Source organism: Taeniopygia guttata, chromosome 2 (genome assembly GCF_048771995.1).
Source record: "Taeniopygia guttata chromosome 2, bTaeGut7.mat, whole genome shotgun sequence".
NCBI classification, from domain to species: Eukaryota; Metazoa; Chordata; class Aves; order Passeriformes; family Estrildidae; genus Taeniopygia; species Taeniopygia guttata.
Window position 1 is genome coordinate 17,033,531 of NC_133026.1, and position 19,075 is coordinate 17,052,605.

Below are 19,075 nucleotides of genomic sequence, written 5' to 3' on the forward strand. Positions count from 1 at the left end.
ATGTACTTAGGATTATAAGAACTGCTAAAACATGAAGTGCAATTTTCTATAATTTTAGCCCTGATTACATTATGAAACTCAATTTATTAGAAGAAAATTTACTGTTGTCAGACATCATAGTTCCAACTTATTTAAATTTATTTGTGCTTCCCTTCCCATTAGTATCTCTGCATGGTACTGATCTTAAAACTTGAGATAATTTCTGTACCTGTAGTATCTGATAATTAATAACCCCAAATTATTGTATGATCCAACTTTAATGTCTTTCCCCTTTTGTATAATAGGGAGACAAATTCCTTTTTGAATAATAAGGAGACAGATTTCACAGAAGTTAATATTTTACAGGATTGCTTTATGCATGACCTACACTGTAGACATAAAGACACTAGAAATTAATTATTTTGGAGTTTCTCATTTCTGCGCTGAAATTCAGCAAGCGTTAATTAAGAATATGTGTCAATGTGCACTTGAAAGAACATCTCTACTGGTAATTCTGTTTTTCAGAGTAAGCTAAAATAAATCTCAAGAATGGTCTTTATTCTTAACACAAATATTTATGTTTTAGTGGAATTTGGTGCTAGTTGAAAATAACAAAACCTAAATTTTCACACCTGTGAAGAATAAATATCTATGTTCCGAAATGGATTGACAGCGATGAGAATGTCCCCAACGTATGTGTAGATCTGGTCCTTGGCATAACCCTTCTGCAACTGTTCCGTTACTGTATTCTGATGGAGAGAGAACAGGATCCGTGAATCACATGGGGGGGAAAAGAATATTAAGAAAATGTATTAAATTTTAATATAATTTCAATGAGAGCGGATGGGGAAGGAAGGTATTTATAGTCTGGAGTACAATGGATCATGAATCAAAAGTAAGTAATATCTTCAAACACACTGGCATTTCTAATTTTTTGTCTTTGAATAATACATACTTACAGATCCTCAAATGGCTGTAGAAAAAGGAGTTAATAAGTACTGCTTCCATTCAGTTCATCGGAGGTTTCCATGAGACAGTCTTGTCTACATTTCTACTACTAAAGTTTCATGTAACTTATCAAGCAAGAGATTGAGTCCATAACTGCCATTACAGCTGCTCTAACATTACTCTCAGTTATGATACAACACAGATGTTCAACTGTTTTGCTCCCAGTAATGTAAACAATGAGGCATCTTCCCCTATTAACAAGCAGTCTCTGCTGTGATTGTTCTTTGCTCGTGCAGAGCCAGTTCCCCCTGAACCAAAAAAAAAGAATGGCCCATTAGTGGCATTCAAATTTCTTGATGTAATTTCCCTCAGCTTCTTCTGCATACACAGCTGGGTATATAAAGTGCCTGCTTAGGTTTCCAATCAAAACAGGCCACAGAACTGAATGAAGAAATTCAAACCAGCCTTGAGACTAACCTGGGGTACATGTGAAAATATTTAGGCTCCATACCCACTGGAACAGACCAATTGGCAGCAGAGGACTACAGAAGGAATTTCTTTCCTTCCTCATTTATCTATTCACAGTGTTGTACATTGTGTCCTGTTTAATACACATACTAGCTGAATTCTCACCAGCTGCAGAAGCTATATTTCCTTCATGAGAAAACATAAGGAGAAAATTTTGATAAACTTTATGGTTTAGAATGCTCTCTTTTCTTTTGGCCAGAACAAGATTCATGTTACAGAATTATTTTAGGGGAACTTCTGCCCTTTCTGAAATTACTTCTTGCACCAATAGACGGTCTCTTGTCTTTCTCATATGATGGGGCTATCTAAACTGGAAGAAAAATTTGAGTGGAAGAAAGAATACAGTTCTGAGAAGCTACCATTCATATGTGAAAGTGGTTTTAAATTGGATTTGATTTAGTAAAAGCACGTAGTCAAACAATGCATTTAGACAGAGGCTTCCTAAGGATTTCCACGAATGCTTCACCTCTGAGGAGATGGGATATGTACCAGTTTGACTGCTTTTTTAATGTAATAAAATCTCTTCAGCTTGGATTGTTTATATGTATCATGGTAAAAGGAAAAAAACCCAAAAAACCCACAACAGTCTTACTCTTCCCAATACTAAAAATGCTTAAACATGAACTTTGTCCAGTAGATGTATTTTGGGTTAGTTCAATTACAATTAATTAAACATCAAGCTACTATAACAAAGCTCTTAGGAAGATGGAGGATGTTCTGTGAGCTTTCAGCATGATACAATTTATCAGCTCAAGTGCCACAATGAATATTCTGGACTGGCAAAAGTACAATATACCAGAGAAGATTTACATATAAGAGAATGTGAATTATAGTCGATGCACAGCCCAGTAGATGAAGAATGACAGTTTGTTTACAACCAGTGATGGCCTACAAGACCTGCAGATAATATGCTGCAGCCTGATTCTTCTTTCTAGTTTTCAAGCTTAAAGCATAAACACAGCAGATTTCCTCCCTCCTGTATGTCATGTTTCCCTGCACCAGTGGACTAATTTTTGAACTTTGACAAACCAGTGGTATTTGTATCAGTAATTTGGTCAAAGGCTTACCAGCAGGCACTGACACATGAGAGGCTCAGCAGACATAAATGAAACCTCATGCATTTCCACACCAAAATAAGTTAATGAGTCTGGGAGAGCATGGTGAGCTAGTTTAAGACAACTCTTGGTGTTCAAGCAACAGGGCTGGAAGGTCTTGGACCTAGACCAATTTCAGGTTAACACACCACTGCAGACTGGATACTTAGCTGTAATAAAATCCAGTGATATAAATCCTGTTTAGGCAATGGCGTTACAATACTCTTTGGTCTATGGCTGTAACTCCAGAGATTTTTTAGCTTTGAGTTGGAACATTTCTGACACAGTAAATCTTGTCTAAAATATTTGGCATAAAGTGGTGAAATGTCATGGTACACTTACACAACTGAAATGTGAGAATACAGTTGATTTTGAAAATCAACAGCACACCATTTAGTATTAATTTGTGATTTAATATGTGATTACTCCTCTTCAGAAAAACAGGAAAAAAGAGGTTCTTACCTCATCCAGTACCTCCAAGGTTGCTAAATCATCTACCTCTTCTTGGTTTGAAACTAGTGACTTACTGTAGTTCCCTTTCTTTGTGTGAATACGTTCAAATCTAGAAAAGAAAAGATACAATCTCCTGACCTAAGGAAACACAGAGAAAATCTTGCATATGCAACCATCTCGGAGGCCAAAACATTCTAGCTCTCCATTGTTCTAAATTTAAACACAAAAAGGTTTGAAAAGCAGGACAGGAGTCAACTTCTTGGTACAGCACATCTGTACCTGACAGTTCAAATCTATGATTTGATCCCAGAACTGCTACCATGAAGAACTTTGTCACTCTATAGATCCCTGCTTAGATCACACCCCTACATCAGCTGCAAGACAGGAGCTTGGCAATACAAGTTAAAAAAAAAGAACACATTTATAAAGCATGTAAGAGAGAAACTCTGGCACCAGCATGCAAAAAGATCCTGCTAACAGTTATGAATAGGTAAAAACCAGAGGTGTATGATGAAATAGTACAGCAAAGATGATGCAGACAAAGCACTCATGATGGAAACATTTCTAGCTTAGCAATGACAGTGCTCTAAAGTCTGGCTGAGAGGACCACACTATAGAGCAAAGTGCTACAGAACCACTGGGGTAAGTGAAATACATCTTGACCAAATTTTCTTGGACTCCCTAGGAGAAAAAGTAATACATGAGAAGGAAAAAAAATTCAAATATCTTTCTTATCAGTTAAACTTCAAGTTTAACTTTAAATTTGTCTTAGATTTCTTTTCTCCTTCAATCAAACCATAAACTCAACTTTATGCAGCCTTATTTTAATTAGCAAGAAAAATCCCAGAGTCTTGGATCATTCTTTATCCAAGAGTAAAGGCATTGCTAAATAGAGCAAATACAGCAGAGAATGCCAGGTTTACAATTAGTTATACTTGTTTTGTAAGATGAGGGAAAATAAGGGAAAGGGAAACTGCATAAGTAACAGCAGAGTTCACAAACTAAATCAAGCTCAGATATGTAATAAGGCACAAGCGCAGAAATACTATTAAGTAAATCTGATCTCCTGATATGACCTCACTCCCTTTGATGCCACTGGTGGGAAGGCACCTCTCAAACACAAGGAACCCTGGTAAACTGAGACAGCCAGTTGTGTGAAGCACAGCCAAACTGCTGTGTGAAGCACAACACTCACTCTTTATCTTGATCCCAGACAAGACCAGGGAAATTCTTTATTTAATTTTGATATTTGGATATATGGCATAGGTAAAAGTAGACAGGTGTTTTCTACACAGGTAAAAATTTTGATATACAGTGAACAGATGACAGAAGAAAGAGTGTAGTCTCACCAAGATGGAAAGTTAGAGTGAGTGAGCATCACACAGATGTGGAAAGCTGAACACCCACAGATTTACTGCATACTTAATGGGCTGTACTGTACCTGTTCCATGAACATCACCTAGTTCATGAGTGCTGCTTCAGGTCATGCTGGCTGTGCACTGATGAGGGATGTAGGTGCAGAAACTCAAGCAGGCACCAACTTGGTGCAATAACTAACTGCCAGGACTGAAAAGGGAGTGGAAGAAAAGGAAATGATGCCCTCCCAAACTGTAAGTGCACTCACAATCTGGATGATGGAAATCCAGACAGGAGTGCACTTCATCTATCACTTCTTTCAATTTCTCTTGTCTCTAACAATCATTCCCTGAGGATGACAGAATGGCTGGTCCTCATCCTCGTGCCAGTTTCTTCCTTCTTTATAAAGGTGCCAGGTACCACTAGAGTTTTTTAATTGTCCACAATGTAAAGGCAGGAGCTTCACACTCATGGCTAATTAATTCTGCAACTTTAATATCAAGACACAAATATATAAGACTTCCTTGCAAGAGCTACCATAGTTTCACAGTTTCTGTGCCAAAAATTGCAGCACAGTATCCACAGTGAGGCAGCTAAGTGACCAGGAAGTAAAATGAACCAAAGGACTGACAGGATCTACATTATCCTAGGTTTGACCCATTCTTCCCTTTCCTTTGGAATCCAGTTTTACCAGGAGAGCTGTCCTGATAGTACTGTCCTTGCAACAACAATACGAGACCATTTTGGTAGCATGTACCCCCAGGCTGTATTAAAGAAGAGGTGGTAATATAAAGATTTAATTTAACTCCTCAGCCTTGCATAATCTGCTGCTGTTTGATTTGCATTTAGCAGCTAAAGGACATCACTGAATCCAAAGTCAGAGGTGCAGACAATATCCTACCCTCTCAATAGAAATCCATCCCCTCTACAATTCACACTCCTATTTATGCCTCCTTTTAAAAGGTTCATTTGAAAAAAGTAAAATTTGGACAGCTGAAACGTTTTCTCCTTTGTACTTGTATGAAGGTTGTTTTGTGTCCAGAAGATGCATCTAATATCAGCGTGACTTTGAGAGAGAACTATCAATATGCACAAAAGGGAAAGATGCGGCAATTGCAGGACTATGTCAAGCTCTACTGTTTTGTTTTTTCTGTTGCTGAAGAAAGACCCTAAAGAAAACATCTGTCAAGTTTTGCATTCCATTTCTGGTGGAACTGTTACACATTGAACACATTTTTTTTGATACATTAGATCTTAAATGTTACTGGATATCAGTGAGAGAGTGGTATTTCCCAGGATTAGTTTCAATTACCATTTTTCATTTAATATAAGAAACTAACAATTGCTGTGCAGGAAGGCAGGAGAATGCTCCAGTCATGGACACTTTTCTTTTTTCCATTTTTTTTCTTTGAAGGAAACAGATCTCTGTGTATGCCAGGGAAGTTTAATTACATAAAATCGATCCTTCTGTAATTCTCTTCAGCTGACATTATGAGAACACTAGCGTCTGTTGGACTAGATTATATTCTCCATTCTCCAGAGTACATAAGAGTGTCAGATTTGCAGAACACTATATTTTTCCACTTTGCTGTCAAAGGGCACAGACCCCTCAAGGGCAGTTATACTGCTTCACTCCAACCACTTAAAAAAACCCCACATCAGTGCTGTTAACATCAGTGCTGAAGTTTCATTAAGATCATGCACATAGACATTGTGAACTGAAATAACCATGTATCTCTGCTCTGCTCAAAAATATATTGGAGGCATTGGATTTTACAAGAATGCCCAAAAAGCAATTCAGGCAGCTAAAGGCCAGAAACTTCAGTGCAGTAAGGACAAGAAAATGAGTCAAGGCAGCATTGTTTCTGTGCATTCTCAGTGCTCCCCTCCCCCTACTTATCTTTCAAGAGTCAGTTAAATCAAAATGAGGCAACCACAGCTTTTCTTTTTCAAATTGTCAGAATGTATTTAAAAGATTTCTGATAGTTCCAAAAATACCATGAAAAGGAAAGTGTGACTCATGATGCCCTGCTGAACTCTCTGCCTAAACTGGTTAAAGAATCATTTACAGACTAAGAAGTGACAGGAAAAGGGTTGGCATTAGTCTGAGTGTAAAGAAGAAACTAAAAATAATGAAGTTTTTGTAAGGTGAAGGTGGAAACAGCTGTACACCTCCCAGAAGTTATAAAGAGCAGTAAAATGACAAAGAGGCAACATAGAGAAACCTCTACAGGATCTGTCATCTCTGGAGGCTGAACACAATAGTATTAATTCACACTTAAATTATTTTTCTTCACAGATATAGCTTGTGAAATCTGTTTAAATAAAACTATAGTCTGCTATTATGAAAAATTTGTACCTGACTTACAAAGTGTAACACTTCAGTGATAAGCCTCCAGCTGCCTCTGCACAATGCTTTGCAGACAAACCTGTGCTCCCCTCTGTATTTAAATGATTGACAGCACTGAGACTACAGGCTGCAGTCTCAGGGAGCTGTGTTGCAGCTCATGCAATGTTTCTGGGAGCACACTGTTGCCCTGCAGAGCTATGGGGGTTTTGATTCAAAGGTGGCCTGTGCCCAGCTCCGCACAATCTGTTTGACAAAGCTCGTGCTGCTTTTCCATGACCTCTAAATAAAGCAGATTATTATTCCTTCACAACAGCCTCAAGAAATAGCTGTATCCCTGACTAATTTCAGGTGGAAGAATGTATTCTTAACTGAACAAATAGGAGATCTCTAAAAGGACTCTTTGGGATTAGCTTCTCATGAGTCAGGCCCACACACTGTGCTCAGAGCCATATTGAGACGATAAAGGGGAAGCTCCATGGGTACGAAGTGCCTGCTGAAGTGTCCCACCTTCAGGAGAAATGAGCTGCTGAGCAAGTGGACTGGCACAACAGTACAGTACCACTTGCAGTGCATTTCTCCTGAGGAGTTCTGAATGCAGGAGGAACATCTTCCTCCTGTTTTCTTCAGAAGGTAAACTATTCTTCATTCGGGCATTGCTGTTGTTCATTGTGTTATATAGAAGAACATTATTCAGATACAGAGATGTGTTTTAGCTATGGGACTGAAAATCTGTTTATTCTAAGGCCTTTGTTCCCAGAACTCCCTACTGCCTCTACAGCCTGAGAGAAGTTTGCATAGGAGTGTCCTCAATGCAGAAGCACACACTTCTCGGTATAACAAAGGTCACACTGAGTTCCAGGAGAGGAAGAACTGGCCTCAAGGGATCAAAGATTGAACTGGAATTCCAAAACCCCCCATTTCAGCCACTACTCCCATTCATATATCTTCTAGAGACCTTGGCCAAGACAGCACTGGACTCTGTGTGTACTATCTTGTACTGCTTCTTACATTGTCTTTGTCACGCCAGCATGGTGATCTCCCATCCTCTCCTACAGCCTGCCCTGCAGAGCTGAGCTTGAAGGATTGCTGTCAGCTGCTTTCCACTGGCAGCATGAGTCAGACAGACTGGGACAGAGTGAACACTTAGAAAATGGGCGACACAAGTCTGTGCAATCAGGAAAAGTCACAAAGGGAAACTTTATGGTACTCCCTGCTTTTAATAGGGGTCAATAAATTGACAACAACCTTTGTGCATGTTGTACATGAACTTCTATGAAATTATCTCCCTGGCCTTTCCAAACAGTTATATAGAGCAACTGTTTAGTATTCTGTTACTGATTTCAGTGCTAACCCTATATGGCCAATACAGGAGGACAAATGCATAAGAAAATAATTCAGCTCACCCAAAATTTTGCATCATTTTGCAGTAGAATAGGTCTCTTTCCCATAATTACTCATAGAGTATATAAAGATAACTCTTAATCTGGGGACCAGAGTCATTTGCTGAAATCTAGGTACATTGAATACCCCTCGTATGTACAGCTAATTTCTGGAATGACTCACAGTTCCCAGGAAATACACAATGTACTAATCATTGCATATTTCCACAGAGATTATTGTAAAAGCAGTCAAGAAGAAGACAGCCGAACAATTCAAGATAAAAGTCTTACAAGCCTGACTGTCAGGTGTAGATGCGACAGTTCTGAAGGTTGTTTCAAAGACAGCTATTTCTGTTGCAGAGTAAAATTCTTTACAATGCAGGGATTTTTCCCCTCTTTTGGCCTAGCAAGAAGTGTATTTTTAGAACTGTTTTGGAGTATATGCTGCAGTACTCATTTTTAATAACTATTTTCATCACTAATTTTGTATTTTAACAGCTATACTGCTATACTGAAAGCCTTTGTCAAGCTCAGGGCCCCTGTCCTGAAAGTGACTCTCCTCACAAAAAACCCACCAAAATTAATTGCACTTAGTATGCAACTTTGCCTGCTTCACACCTTCTCTAATGTGAACTTAACCCATATAGTATATCTCATACAGCATATTTGATAATATAGCATATATAATATTCCCAGCAGCAGATTTAAAGATGTTACAGTCAGGATGCTATGGGAAAACGTTAATGTATTAAGGGATATTTTCTCCTGCTATTTCCATTCTTGCTTCAGCCTGAGTTCTGAGCTAGGAAAGGTTAAGTTGCAAATAGATATTTTTAGCATAAAAAACTATGGTTTTAGCAAAAAATGTAGTGCATTTGCTCAAAGTAAAAAAGTGGAATTTTGAATTAAGATCATTGCTAATATTCATGCTTTTTTGAGTCTTGGGTAGCACAAGATTCTAGCACAAGTGCTAGAACACTGCTCAAAGGCTACTGAAAAACCACTATTACCTTCTACCACTTTGATTAAACCTGGAAACAGGCTGTGGCACATTGCCATCTAAACTTTATTAGTGTTAATTGAGATTTCTCTGGTTAGTCAGAGGCTCTCTTCCTCTTGTTTCTATTTTTCCACCTCTTGAGAGGATGCAGTAAAATGCAGGAACTAAACCTCGGTTTCTCTTCACTAGAATAACAACTCTGGGAAGGTTCTGAGGGCCCTCGTGACTCGGTGACTCCTCGGTGTTGGAAAATACCTCGGGAACAATGGTGCCGATGGGAGAGACTTCAGGGTGGCTCCACTCTGTGCCTAGATCACACATCCTTCCTGAGCACACACAGTGCACAAGGATCAGATCTGAGAGTAAGGCCCTCTACAAAAATCCCATAAGAATGTGACAAAGTTGTGAGCTTTTCTTTTTGAACTGTACCAATGGCACATTCAGCAAACAGCAAGGTAAGATCACAAGCACATCAACAGACTACTGCTGCAGAAAGCAGTCAGAACCAAACTGCACCTCAGCCCAATGGGCTTAGAAGTGACTTGATTTTGAGTGAAAACAGAAGTAGTGCAACCAACAAAACCTAGTGGCTGGAGCTCAGCAATTATTTTTTTTTTATTTTGAAATACAAAACTGCAATTAATGAAGTAAAATTTGATGAGGAGAGCAAATGCATACAAAGAAAATAATTGGATTCCTAATTTTCAGCTTGAACTCAATATTACCAAGTTTATTGACTTTATATTCCAATGCCCATTTATACAACACAATACAGGTAGCAGGATTTCTTCCCTCAGTAGAAGGAAAAGATCTTTAATCCCTTAAACAACCTGCCTCCCACTGTCACTCCCATTGCCAAGAAGGAGAGTTATGCCTTCAAATTAAGGACTGAGAGAGTGTGAGCTCTAGATCAGAAAGAAGTTTTACAAGAAAAGTTGCCAGCAACCACTGAAAGTTCAGAAATTTCACAATAGGACCCTAACACATCAGTGTAAGACAGTGCTAGAATAGCATAAACAAGAACAGAGCAGCTCTTCCAGGGGACTTGTCACTATAACACTTATGTCTTGATTCTAAATCAGATTTACATGGCACTTCTGTACAGACATTGCTTTTAACACCTTTTGCTTTGTGCAGTTTAAAGGTCAGAAGATACATATGATTAGTAATAAAAGATTTTAAAAAAGCATGACTACTGAATTTAAAGATATTTGCATAATCTCTTATCATTGACAGCAGAAAAAAAACCCACAAATGCTGTTCTGTAGTCTGTTTTACAGCGTATTTCACAAAACTACACAATCACAAAATCATTTGGGTTAGAAATACTACTTCCTAGTATTTTAAACTGCTAAACTGAAATACGGGCTTTTCTCAGTTTAACACTACCATTTAAATTACACTCTGAATTAAATAACTAAATTTTGCACAGATTAAAATAAGAAACCATGAGGTTTTTTATTATTATTTTGAAAGAGAAAATTCTGTTTTCCTTTGGAAAATTTGATATAAAAGTTACACTTGATCAACTACAAAAGCATAAGTAACTTAATCATATAACTCTTAATCTAATTAGATTAAGATATATTCCCTTAAATTCTAATGAAGACCCATCAGCTTATAAAACACAGTTTAAACAGGACAGAGAAAATACCAGTAGATCATCCTGTTCTCGTGCCACTTGACTGCTCTGTACACATGTAAATTGGGCCACCTTCTTTATGTTTCTATTGTACAGAAAATAAAAAAGTTCATCTAGTTTCCTTTATGAAGCATTTACATTAAAAAAATAGAGGATTTGGAAAAAAAAAGAATATGAAAACAAATGTGAGTTCTCTAAAGTTGGTTAAAAAAATCACAATATCTGATTGAGTGGAAGTTTGATTTTTTTTTCAAAATTGTTTAGGCTTTAAAAGGACTAATATCACAAGTGTTAACAATATTTCAATTCATATAACCTCGTGGTTTGGACTTAGTTTACCACATATCATTTCCCTGTGTTTTATAAATAAATGCTATTTAACATCTGAATTATGTTGCTGGTTTAGTGCTCAGCATAGACATCCAATAGCTTATTTGAATTCAAGAATCTTTCTGAATTAAGCAAATGTCATGTCTGCAATATATAGAGCATAGAAATCCAGTTTGAAGCTTAAATGTAAGCCAAATGCATAGCTTTATACTGCAATGTCAGAAAAGAGAAAGCATTATTCCTCCCATATCCAATTAAAGTTGAAAAAATTTCAATATCATAATTATTTAGAAATATATTTTTATTATTATCTTCAAAGCATAGAATAAACAGAAAATTCTCCAGAACTAGAGCTGAAGACTGCTGTATATATTGTTACTCTAAAGGTGTGAAAGGAAATGTGGCAGATTTTAACAAGCTTTTTCTACATAGATGATAATGCTAAAATGTCTTTTAATTGTCATGTTCTATAAAAAAAAAAAAAAAAGTAAAAGCACTATGCCTTTCCTTGAAGCAGGAGCAGTCATACCAGTAGTACCTCAATACTACTCTACAACATTTACATCTGATACATGAGTATACTATATTGAGCTTTTTCAATTGTAAAAGTGAGTCAAGACATTTTAAAGTATTTTAAATAAAAGCCATCAGGTGTCAAGGGATTTATTCAGAATTGATATCACTTAGATGCTAGTGGAAGAAAGAAAGTTTCCATTCAAGAAGACAAAAGATTTGATGTTTGCAAAACACAGTCTGCTAGGATTATCAGTAATCTCAGTCAGAAACATCTGATTCCTGCAGGAACCTGACTAGCTGGTTTTAGCATACTTGCTCAAACTAAACATTAGCTGACCATGCAAATATATGAAAATGCCAAATATTATTTTCATCTAACCTTAGCTTCCGAAAAGCTGGGGTCTAAGACTATATCTTGAGACATGGATGAGATGGGAGGCACTCCTAAAGATTGTTTCATCCCGTGTGTGAATCATGATGCCTCTCTCTTTCGACTGGCAATACAGTACAAATATTAAGCTTTCTGTTTTTTTGCCATCTAAAGTTATAAGGGTTGAATCTTTTTCTGAGTTCTGAAATCTTCTGAATCTTTTTCTGAGCCATTCTGAAACAGGGGAAGTATCAAAATTGACCCAACTGGTCCACTCTTTAGCTACTTTTACCTTGCCTTTTCAGTGACTCCCATTTGTTGATGAACATCAATAAATTCCATGAGTTGCCTTTGTAGCACGTTTTCTTTTCCTTCAATTTGCTTAATAAAATCATGCTGCAAAAGAGTAGATACTGTTGGACGCTTCTCATAATCTTTAGTCAAGCACCTGTGCTGGCAGAAAAAAACATATGATCATTGAGGGTTCACAGTTAAGTTTTGAAATGCTTGTCTGGAGCTCATTCATGCCTCCATAATAAACGTATCTGTCTTAATCAAAACAGCTTTGCACTGAAAACTGATATGACTTCACAGAACTGATGAGTCCAAAAAGTTAAATTATTGCATTTTAAAACTAAATATTCTTTAACTTAAAAAATCTCAAGGGTGTTGAAATGCTATTTCATGTTTTAATACAGAGCCTCACTTGAAAGTCAAACTGGATTTACTAACTAGCCTTTTAGAGGAGAGTATTAGTTGCAACAGATTTCTACAAAACATATTTTACACATGACATTTACACACATTCCATATTCAACTGGAGTGGTCTCAATTGTTACTCACTTGTTAATGAAGTCATTGAATTCAGGTGACCACAGTTCAGGCTGCTGTAGCGTTGGAGGAGGATTCCTGCAAAGGTCAGTGTAGTGATAAGTTAATAAGCTACTCAATTGACAAAAACAATGTGTGAAGGCAGGCTGAGTAATGAGTTTTAGAATGCCACCGAAAAAAGATATTGATTTCCACTGGTAAAAGGAGCATGGGTAGATGATGCAATGCCTCACTGGTTCTCCTCTTTTACATAACTAATAAGGAGAAATAGCATTAAGATGATCTACCAAGTGTAGCTAAGAATCACTGTGATTTTTTTCAATCAAATCAATAAAAAGAAACTAAACTAACAATCCATTAATCACTATTCATTTGTAATGGCAAGTTCCTTTTTTCAAGTTTGAAACAATATACTTAGAAGAAATTTTAAAAAGCAATTATATTTTAAGTTTTCTCAGAAGGACTGAATTCATCAACTTGCTGAACAAAGTGTCCAAAAGAATTGGTTCTTTATTAATTATTCCTCATTCCTCAGAAGACAAGCAGAAGTGAAGGTTTAAATATAAATCTATTGTAAATGGATATACTGCTTTCTTGTCTATTGTAGAGCTGTTTAGGTGCTAATTTAGTTGAAACAGTCTTGACAGACTTCTTCTATTCAGAGACGTCATTTTCACTGAGTATGTTCATGAAGACAAAAGGAATGACCAGCCAAAAGACAAGGTGACTTACTGTCTCTTTTCAATCAACCATAACTGCTTTTCTTCAAATGCTGCTTAATGTTTACTCTATTACTCTCAGGTTTTACTTAACGGAATGAAAGAGTATTGACTGTATATTTGCTCCAGAGCAGAAAGGTGCCCAGTACTTGTAAGAGTATAAGCAAAAGGTTTTTTGAAGTCCTAGCTGCAGTGACTGACCAAAATAGTTTGCAACTGCTTTTTCCATAGCAAGCAAAGGTAGGAAGACCATTCATACTTAGCTTCAGTGCCAAGTCAGCCAAGATTTCTTAAACCTAAAGGTAATTTAAATTAATTTGGGTGTCTTGGCTGAAAAGGACTCTAAGCACTTATATATGCTATGTGGGGCTCAGCTATTGTGGTACTGCTCCAGTTCTTAGGATGAAATCCACAACCACAACTGTATGATCAGACTTGGAGATTGATGTTCTACTACTACAGACTAGGAGATTGATGTTCTTTGAAATGCTGTAAGTGGCACTTTGGGTACTTATATTTTCAGCTTCAAAGCAAAAAACACAAAATAAGTTGCTATTTGCACTGACCAAGGACAGCAACACTGGAACTGCCAGAAGCAGCACAAGATAATGAAAATCTGAAGCCTAAATGTATGTAAGTGGGGGAACAACCTTTGCTTCAAAGGATAGAAGATAACTCCTGTAGACAAATATGGGACCTGGTCACCACAGTGGCATGAATATGACTCTATATTTCTAGTATACGTCATTCTTTGTAACAGAATGTACGAGACTCAAGTAAGTTCTGTGTTCATGTGGCAGCAGGTCACTCAGGAGAAGGCCCTTTGACTTTTTCTCAAATGTAGCTACAGTCAGCTCTGAACTTTTCAATGTGAACACATGGTTAAAGCAGAGCCTGCAGAAAATACAACTGGGCAAAGTATTTTAAACCTACCTCCTAGTATAAATAATATAAAGAAAGGTCTAAGTTTGAAGAAAGCAAGCTTTTGGGAAGCAAAAACTTTTGGAAAGCAAACTTTAAGGAAAAAGTTCAGTCTTTGACCCATCAACAAACAAAGACATAAAGCTACTACCTTGGTATTTTGAAGAGTGCCCTCATGGGGTGCAAATCAGCAAGGGGTGGATCACCATCTCCCAGCTCTATTGCAGTAATACCCAGTGACCATGCATCACATCTAGCATCATAGGAGCTATCTAGCTGCTGCTCACAGGCAATCACCTGTTGGAGTAAAAGATAGGGATGGTTAAATGCCCACATTTAAGAGCGCACCCACAGTTGGAGGAATCGCTTACAGAATACTCAGTGGTATAAACAGATATGCACACATTTAGAAAGCTAAAGCATCCATCCCATTGCCAAAATCCCCGCAGTATTTAAACTAGAGAAAGCAGGTGTCCATGAACACCACATTCTCTGGGCAGATGTTCTCTGATTTGGAGAAAGGGTACAAATCCATGGCTTTTTCAGTTGAATGAATTGCATCCCACAACAGAGGGAGTAGAAGGAAACTCAGGAACTCTACAACTCTTTATGTGGATTAGTCTTGCTAAGTAATTATTTTAAGTATACTTCTCTCTCTATGAAGTGAAACAATCAGGAAAGCAGAAGCTGGATTTACTATCTCTTATCGGGTCCTTATTCAACCAATCAGCCAATTTCCAGATCAAGTGGATCTGGACAAAGTTCATTAGATCATAGCAAAGTATTTACCTTCAAATACATTTCAGCTCATCCATAATGCTGGATGAATCTAGAAGTTTTCATCCCATTAGCCGCAGATCTAAACCAACATGTATGCCACTAGTTATATAGCTAGACCTATGTGTATGAACAGAGTGTGCTGATAGAAATAAATATGTATAAACAGAGTAGTTTCATGTGCTATAAACAGATGTACTTGCATGTGTTTGTGTGTACACAAATACTCTAAGTAGATAAGCTTATTTATAAGGAAATATTTCTCATGTCTCAGCTTAAAATGTATCTTTATATGCTTCAATTTCAGTTAGGAAAAACCTCCACAGAATCATAATCATGTTCTACATTCATAATAACCTTTTCCATTTCTTGCTGAAGCAAGTATGGATTATAGTATTAAAAGCATTCCAGGTGTGGAAGTCAAAAAATACAGGCTATAATGTGTCACATCCTGGGCTCTTTCCATCCATGGGGAGATATCTATAGTTTCAGAGCTTGAAAGGCTGGAAAGTATCAATAGTACTACTCTGTTCTTCAACATTTTAGTACACGTTTCAGACTCTTGCTCCCTGTCTCTAATCTTGTAATTTCAAAAACAAACCTCATTTTAACCTAATTCTTTCAAACATGTAAGACAGAAAGGTTTAAAACACTTTTTTTTAAAGGACATTGCTATTTCATTTGGTGAAAGGACCAGGAAGAAAGACAAAGAGCAGAAATGCAGAATACAGCAGCTTGAGTACCAGTAACAAAATGCTTTGAAACCTGACCTCTGGAGCCATCCAGAACGGGGTGCCCACGGAGGTGTTCCGACGGAGACGAGTGCTGGTCAGCTGAGCAGACACACCTGGAAGAACGAGGGGAAGCTATCATCAGAGCAGTGGCTGTTTCCATCCAAGACAGCCCTTCTGAAGGGTGATATCCTCGTCTTGTCATGCTACAACTTCCTGTACAGGTGAATCTCAGATACATCTTTCCAGTTCTCTGGAAAAAGAGGCCCAGTCCTGAAAGGTTCTCCGCATCCTTTTTCCCAGTGGCTTCAGCAGGATTGGGACTTAGTCCCAAATGAGCATTTGATTAGTAATCTGACTCCATATATTTTACTGGTTAATTAAAGGTTTTCTATATCCTGTTTTAAGAAGCAGTAAAACACCTTAGGGAGAGTGGAAAAGTACTGTACCTTCCACAGCTTCTAATGCTCAGTACTGACACTAACCCTCTGTTTAGTTTTATATATATATATAGGCACATATATATATATTTCATGTTAATACTAAAAAAGATAACTATTCTAATCTCTTAACAGCTCTGCCATAAAAAGAAGCAACAAAACAGTGAAACCTCAAAATTTCTTACAAAAGCAGAAGTCCCTCCATGCTCAAAGCACATTCTCAAAGCAACAATCCTGTAAATCAGCTTTGCAATATGAGCTGTAGTTTAGGGAATTAACTATTTCAGGCCAAGGGTTGGAAAGTGAACTCTGAATTTCAATGATTCCTTGCAGTTTTGAGTTAGAAGACACTGAAATATTAAAATTCAAGTGGGCTACAGCACAATTCTGAGCAGCCTGCCACCAATTTCCTTCCTTAAAAAACAAGGGTGTATTGGCTGGAAATAGCTCTAGTGCCTGCAAAGGGAAAACACAACACGGAAAAAACCAGCCCCTCAGCCAGCATGACCTATACAATTATGGATTTATGAGTCACGAATAATAGAGAAGTCCACACATGGAGAAAAACAGCCCTTCAGCTAGCAAGTCCTAAATTATTATGGATTTGAGTAGTAGCTAAAGTGAGGTGCACCGGAGGCATATTCTGAAGAGCTGATGCCATGGATGGCCAGAAAAGCCCTGTACTATACATACACATGCTCCAGCTTCAGTCTGACTGACACTGGAGTTCACTTATTTTGCCTCCATACATACATCTGCTTTTTCTTTAAAATGTAAAACAACTTGGTTTCACTCTGTGAGCTCTATTTCATTGTTCTGAAACACATGAAGTTTCAGTGAGCACCACTGTCCAGTTTCAACTCTGTGTTGTCTGGTTTGAAAATGCTTGACCTGCTCTTCCTGAAAAGCCCGCAGATAGTTCATAACAAGAGCAGTCCACATTATCTATCCAATGGGAATATCAACTAAACCTCTGGGCAGGGTTTGATTATTTTGGGGGCTTTTTCAGTATAGGTAAGAAACCATAGAGAGCTTGATCTGTTTTTTCACTCTAAAGCTGTGTTCAGCTCTGATTCACTAAATATTTGCATTTGGCTCTCACAGAAAAGTATGCAACATCTGAAAATAAAGACTTCAAGGAATACCCCACCTGTTCCTTTGAGATAAATGCAACCACTGTGGCTGCCTCTCTCTAGTCTAAACCAGCCTTGAGAAAATTCGATCTTTTTCTCTCTTCATGTCTGCAGAAGTCCAATACACAGTGTTCTGTATCATAGGAAGCAGGACAATGTGAGTCTTAGCACAAAGTCCATCAATCCTACTAAGCAGGGGCTTTATTTTTGCCATCTCAAGGAGTTGTCTGAGATCCAGCTTCCGGCTCACAGAGTCTGTGGCTGTTCTGGGCTCCCAGAAAAACATGTCACTCATCACCTCAGCTCTGAAACCACTGCAGGGATGCCAACAGACATTATTATGTGAGATCCTTGATTTCAGAGAGAGCTGAGGCTACTCTCCCTTCCACCATGTCGTGGGAGTCGCCGGTGCAAAGCTCTGTTTTTGCAGTCTTGGACAAAGAGATGAGATCCTGATCTGCAGGCAAAGAAAGACACTGACTATATTTTTATGATTCCAGTGTCAGATTTTATAAATAGTCATAACTTTCTGTAGAGATAAGGAACAAAATATAAAAGGTACATTAATGTGTTCAGTCTTCTCTGTCTATGCACTATTAGGTTTTTCCCTCTTCAAACTGTAATTATTAAATGAAGATTTTTTTCCTCCTCACCCTTCTTTCATTTCAGTAAAAAACTGATTTCATTTGAATTGTTCACCACTTTCTTTAGGCTCTTGGGGGTTTTGTGTGCTTTTAGTTTGGTGGGTTTTTTTAATCCTTTTGCTCTCAGCATTAAAGTGGCATTTTAGATTATGCAGTGTAGGTCTTATGACAAATGATATTTCCTTGGGCTTTTTCTGTGTATAGAGGAAAGATGATGTAAATCCACACTTAGTAACATTTCTTCCAGCATTTCAGTAACAAGTCAAGCATATAGCTGGCCACTTCTTTTAACCTACATATGTTCAAACAAAACCATCTTGCTCCTCCCCTCCCCATTTACTACTGCTTTGTTGCAAAATAAGCCAAATATTATCATAAGAAAATCTAAAATATGTCATAAAAATATGTTTTATTACATACGAATTATTTTATCTTATAAAAGTTAAGAGCTTTATTAGTTTTATAGTACCAAAGCACACCAAAAAGAAAATATTGTGCATATAGCTGCATTTCTTCTTTTTTTTTTTTTTTTCAGGCACCATTTTACTAATAAAAACTGCAAATCAGGACACTTATACTATGGGTCTTTTTCAAGGTTTTAATTGTGAAAACAGGCATATTGAAATAACCTTGCAAATAAAGTCATCTGCTTCTGACCTTAGCACTCAAAATAAATAAAAAGAGGGCAGAAAATAGTTCCCTATTGTTAGGAAAGACTTGTCTCACAGTGCCAAATCTGAGCAGACAACATTATGATCTCAACTGGGAGGCTGTACAACATCCCTTTATGATGATGCCCTGTGACAGAAGTATGCCCATTTTAGTGCCTGATGTTAGTGAGGGAATGCCAAGCCCTAGTAAATTGTACTAATCTCCTATTTGACACACAGCAGGGGGACTGCATTCATAGATAACGACCTTGACCTTACCCCCA

At 37.5% G+C, this 19,075-nt stretch overlaps 1 protein-coding gene across 1 annotated transcript in view; it reads right to left on the reverse strand.

Moving 5' to 3' along the window:
- The window catches only part of MYO3A (myosin IIIA), a 114,505-nt gene that overhangs the window by 53,704 nt on the left and 41,726 nt on the right, over window positions 1-19,075 (reverse strand). The window contains exons 6-11 of the mRNA XM_072925418.1: window positions 15,964-16,040; window positions 14,568-14,713; window positions 12,789-12,854; window positions 12,238-12,393; window positions 3,012-3,111; window positions 612-728 (exon numbers count right to left, since the gene is read on the reverse strand). Of these exons, the coding sequence (XP_072781519.1) occupies window positions 612-728; window positions 3,012-3,111; window positions 12,238-12,393; window positions 12,789-12,854; window positions 14,568-14,713; window positions 15,964-16,040 (662 nt within the window). The remainder of the gene's footprint in view (window positions 1-611; window positions 729-3,011; window positions 3,112-12,237; window positions 12,394-12,788; window positions 12,855-14,567; window positions 14,714-15,963; window positions 16,041-19,075) is intronic.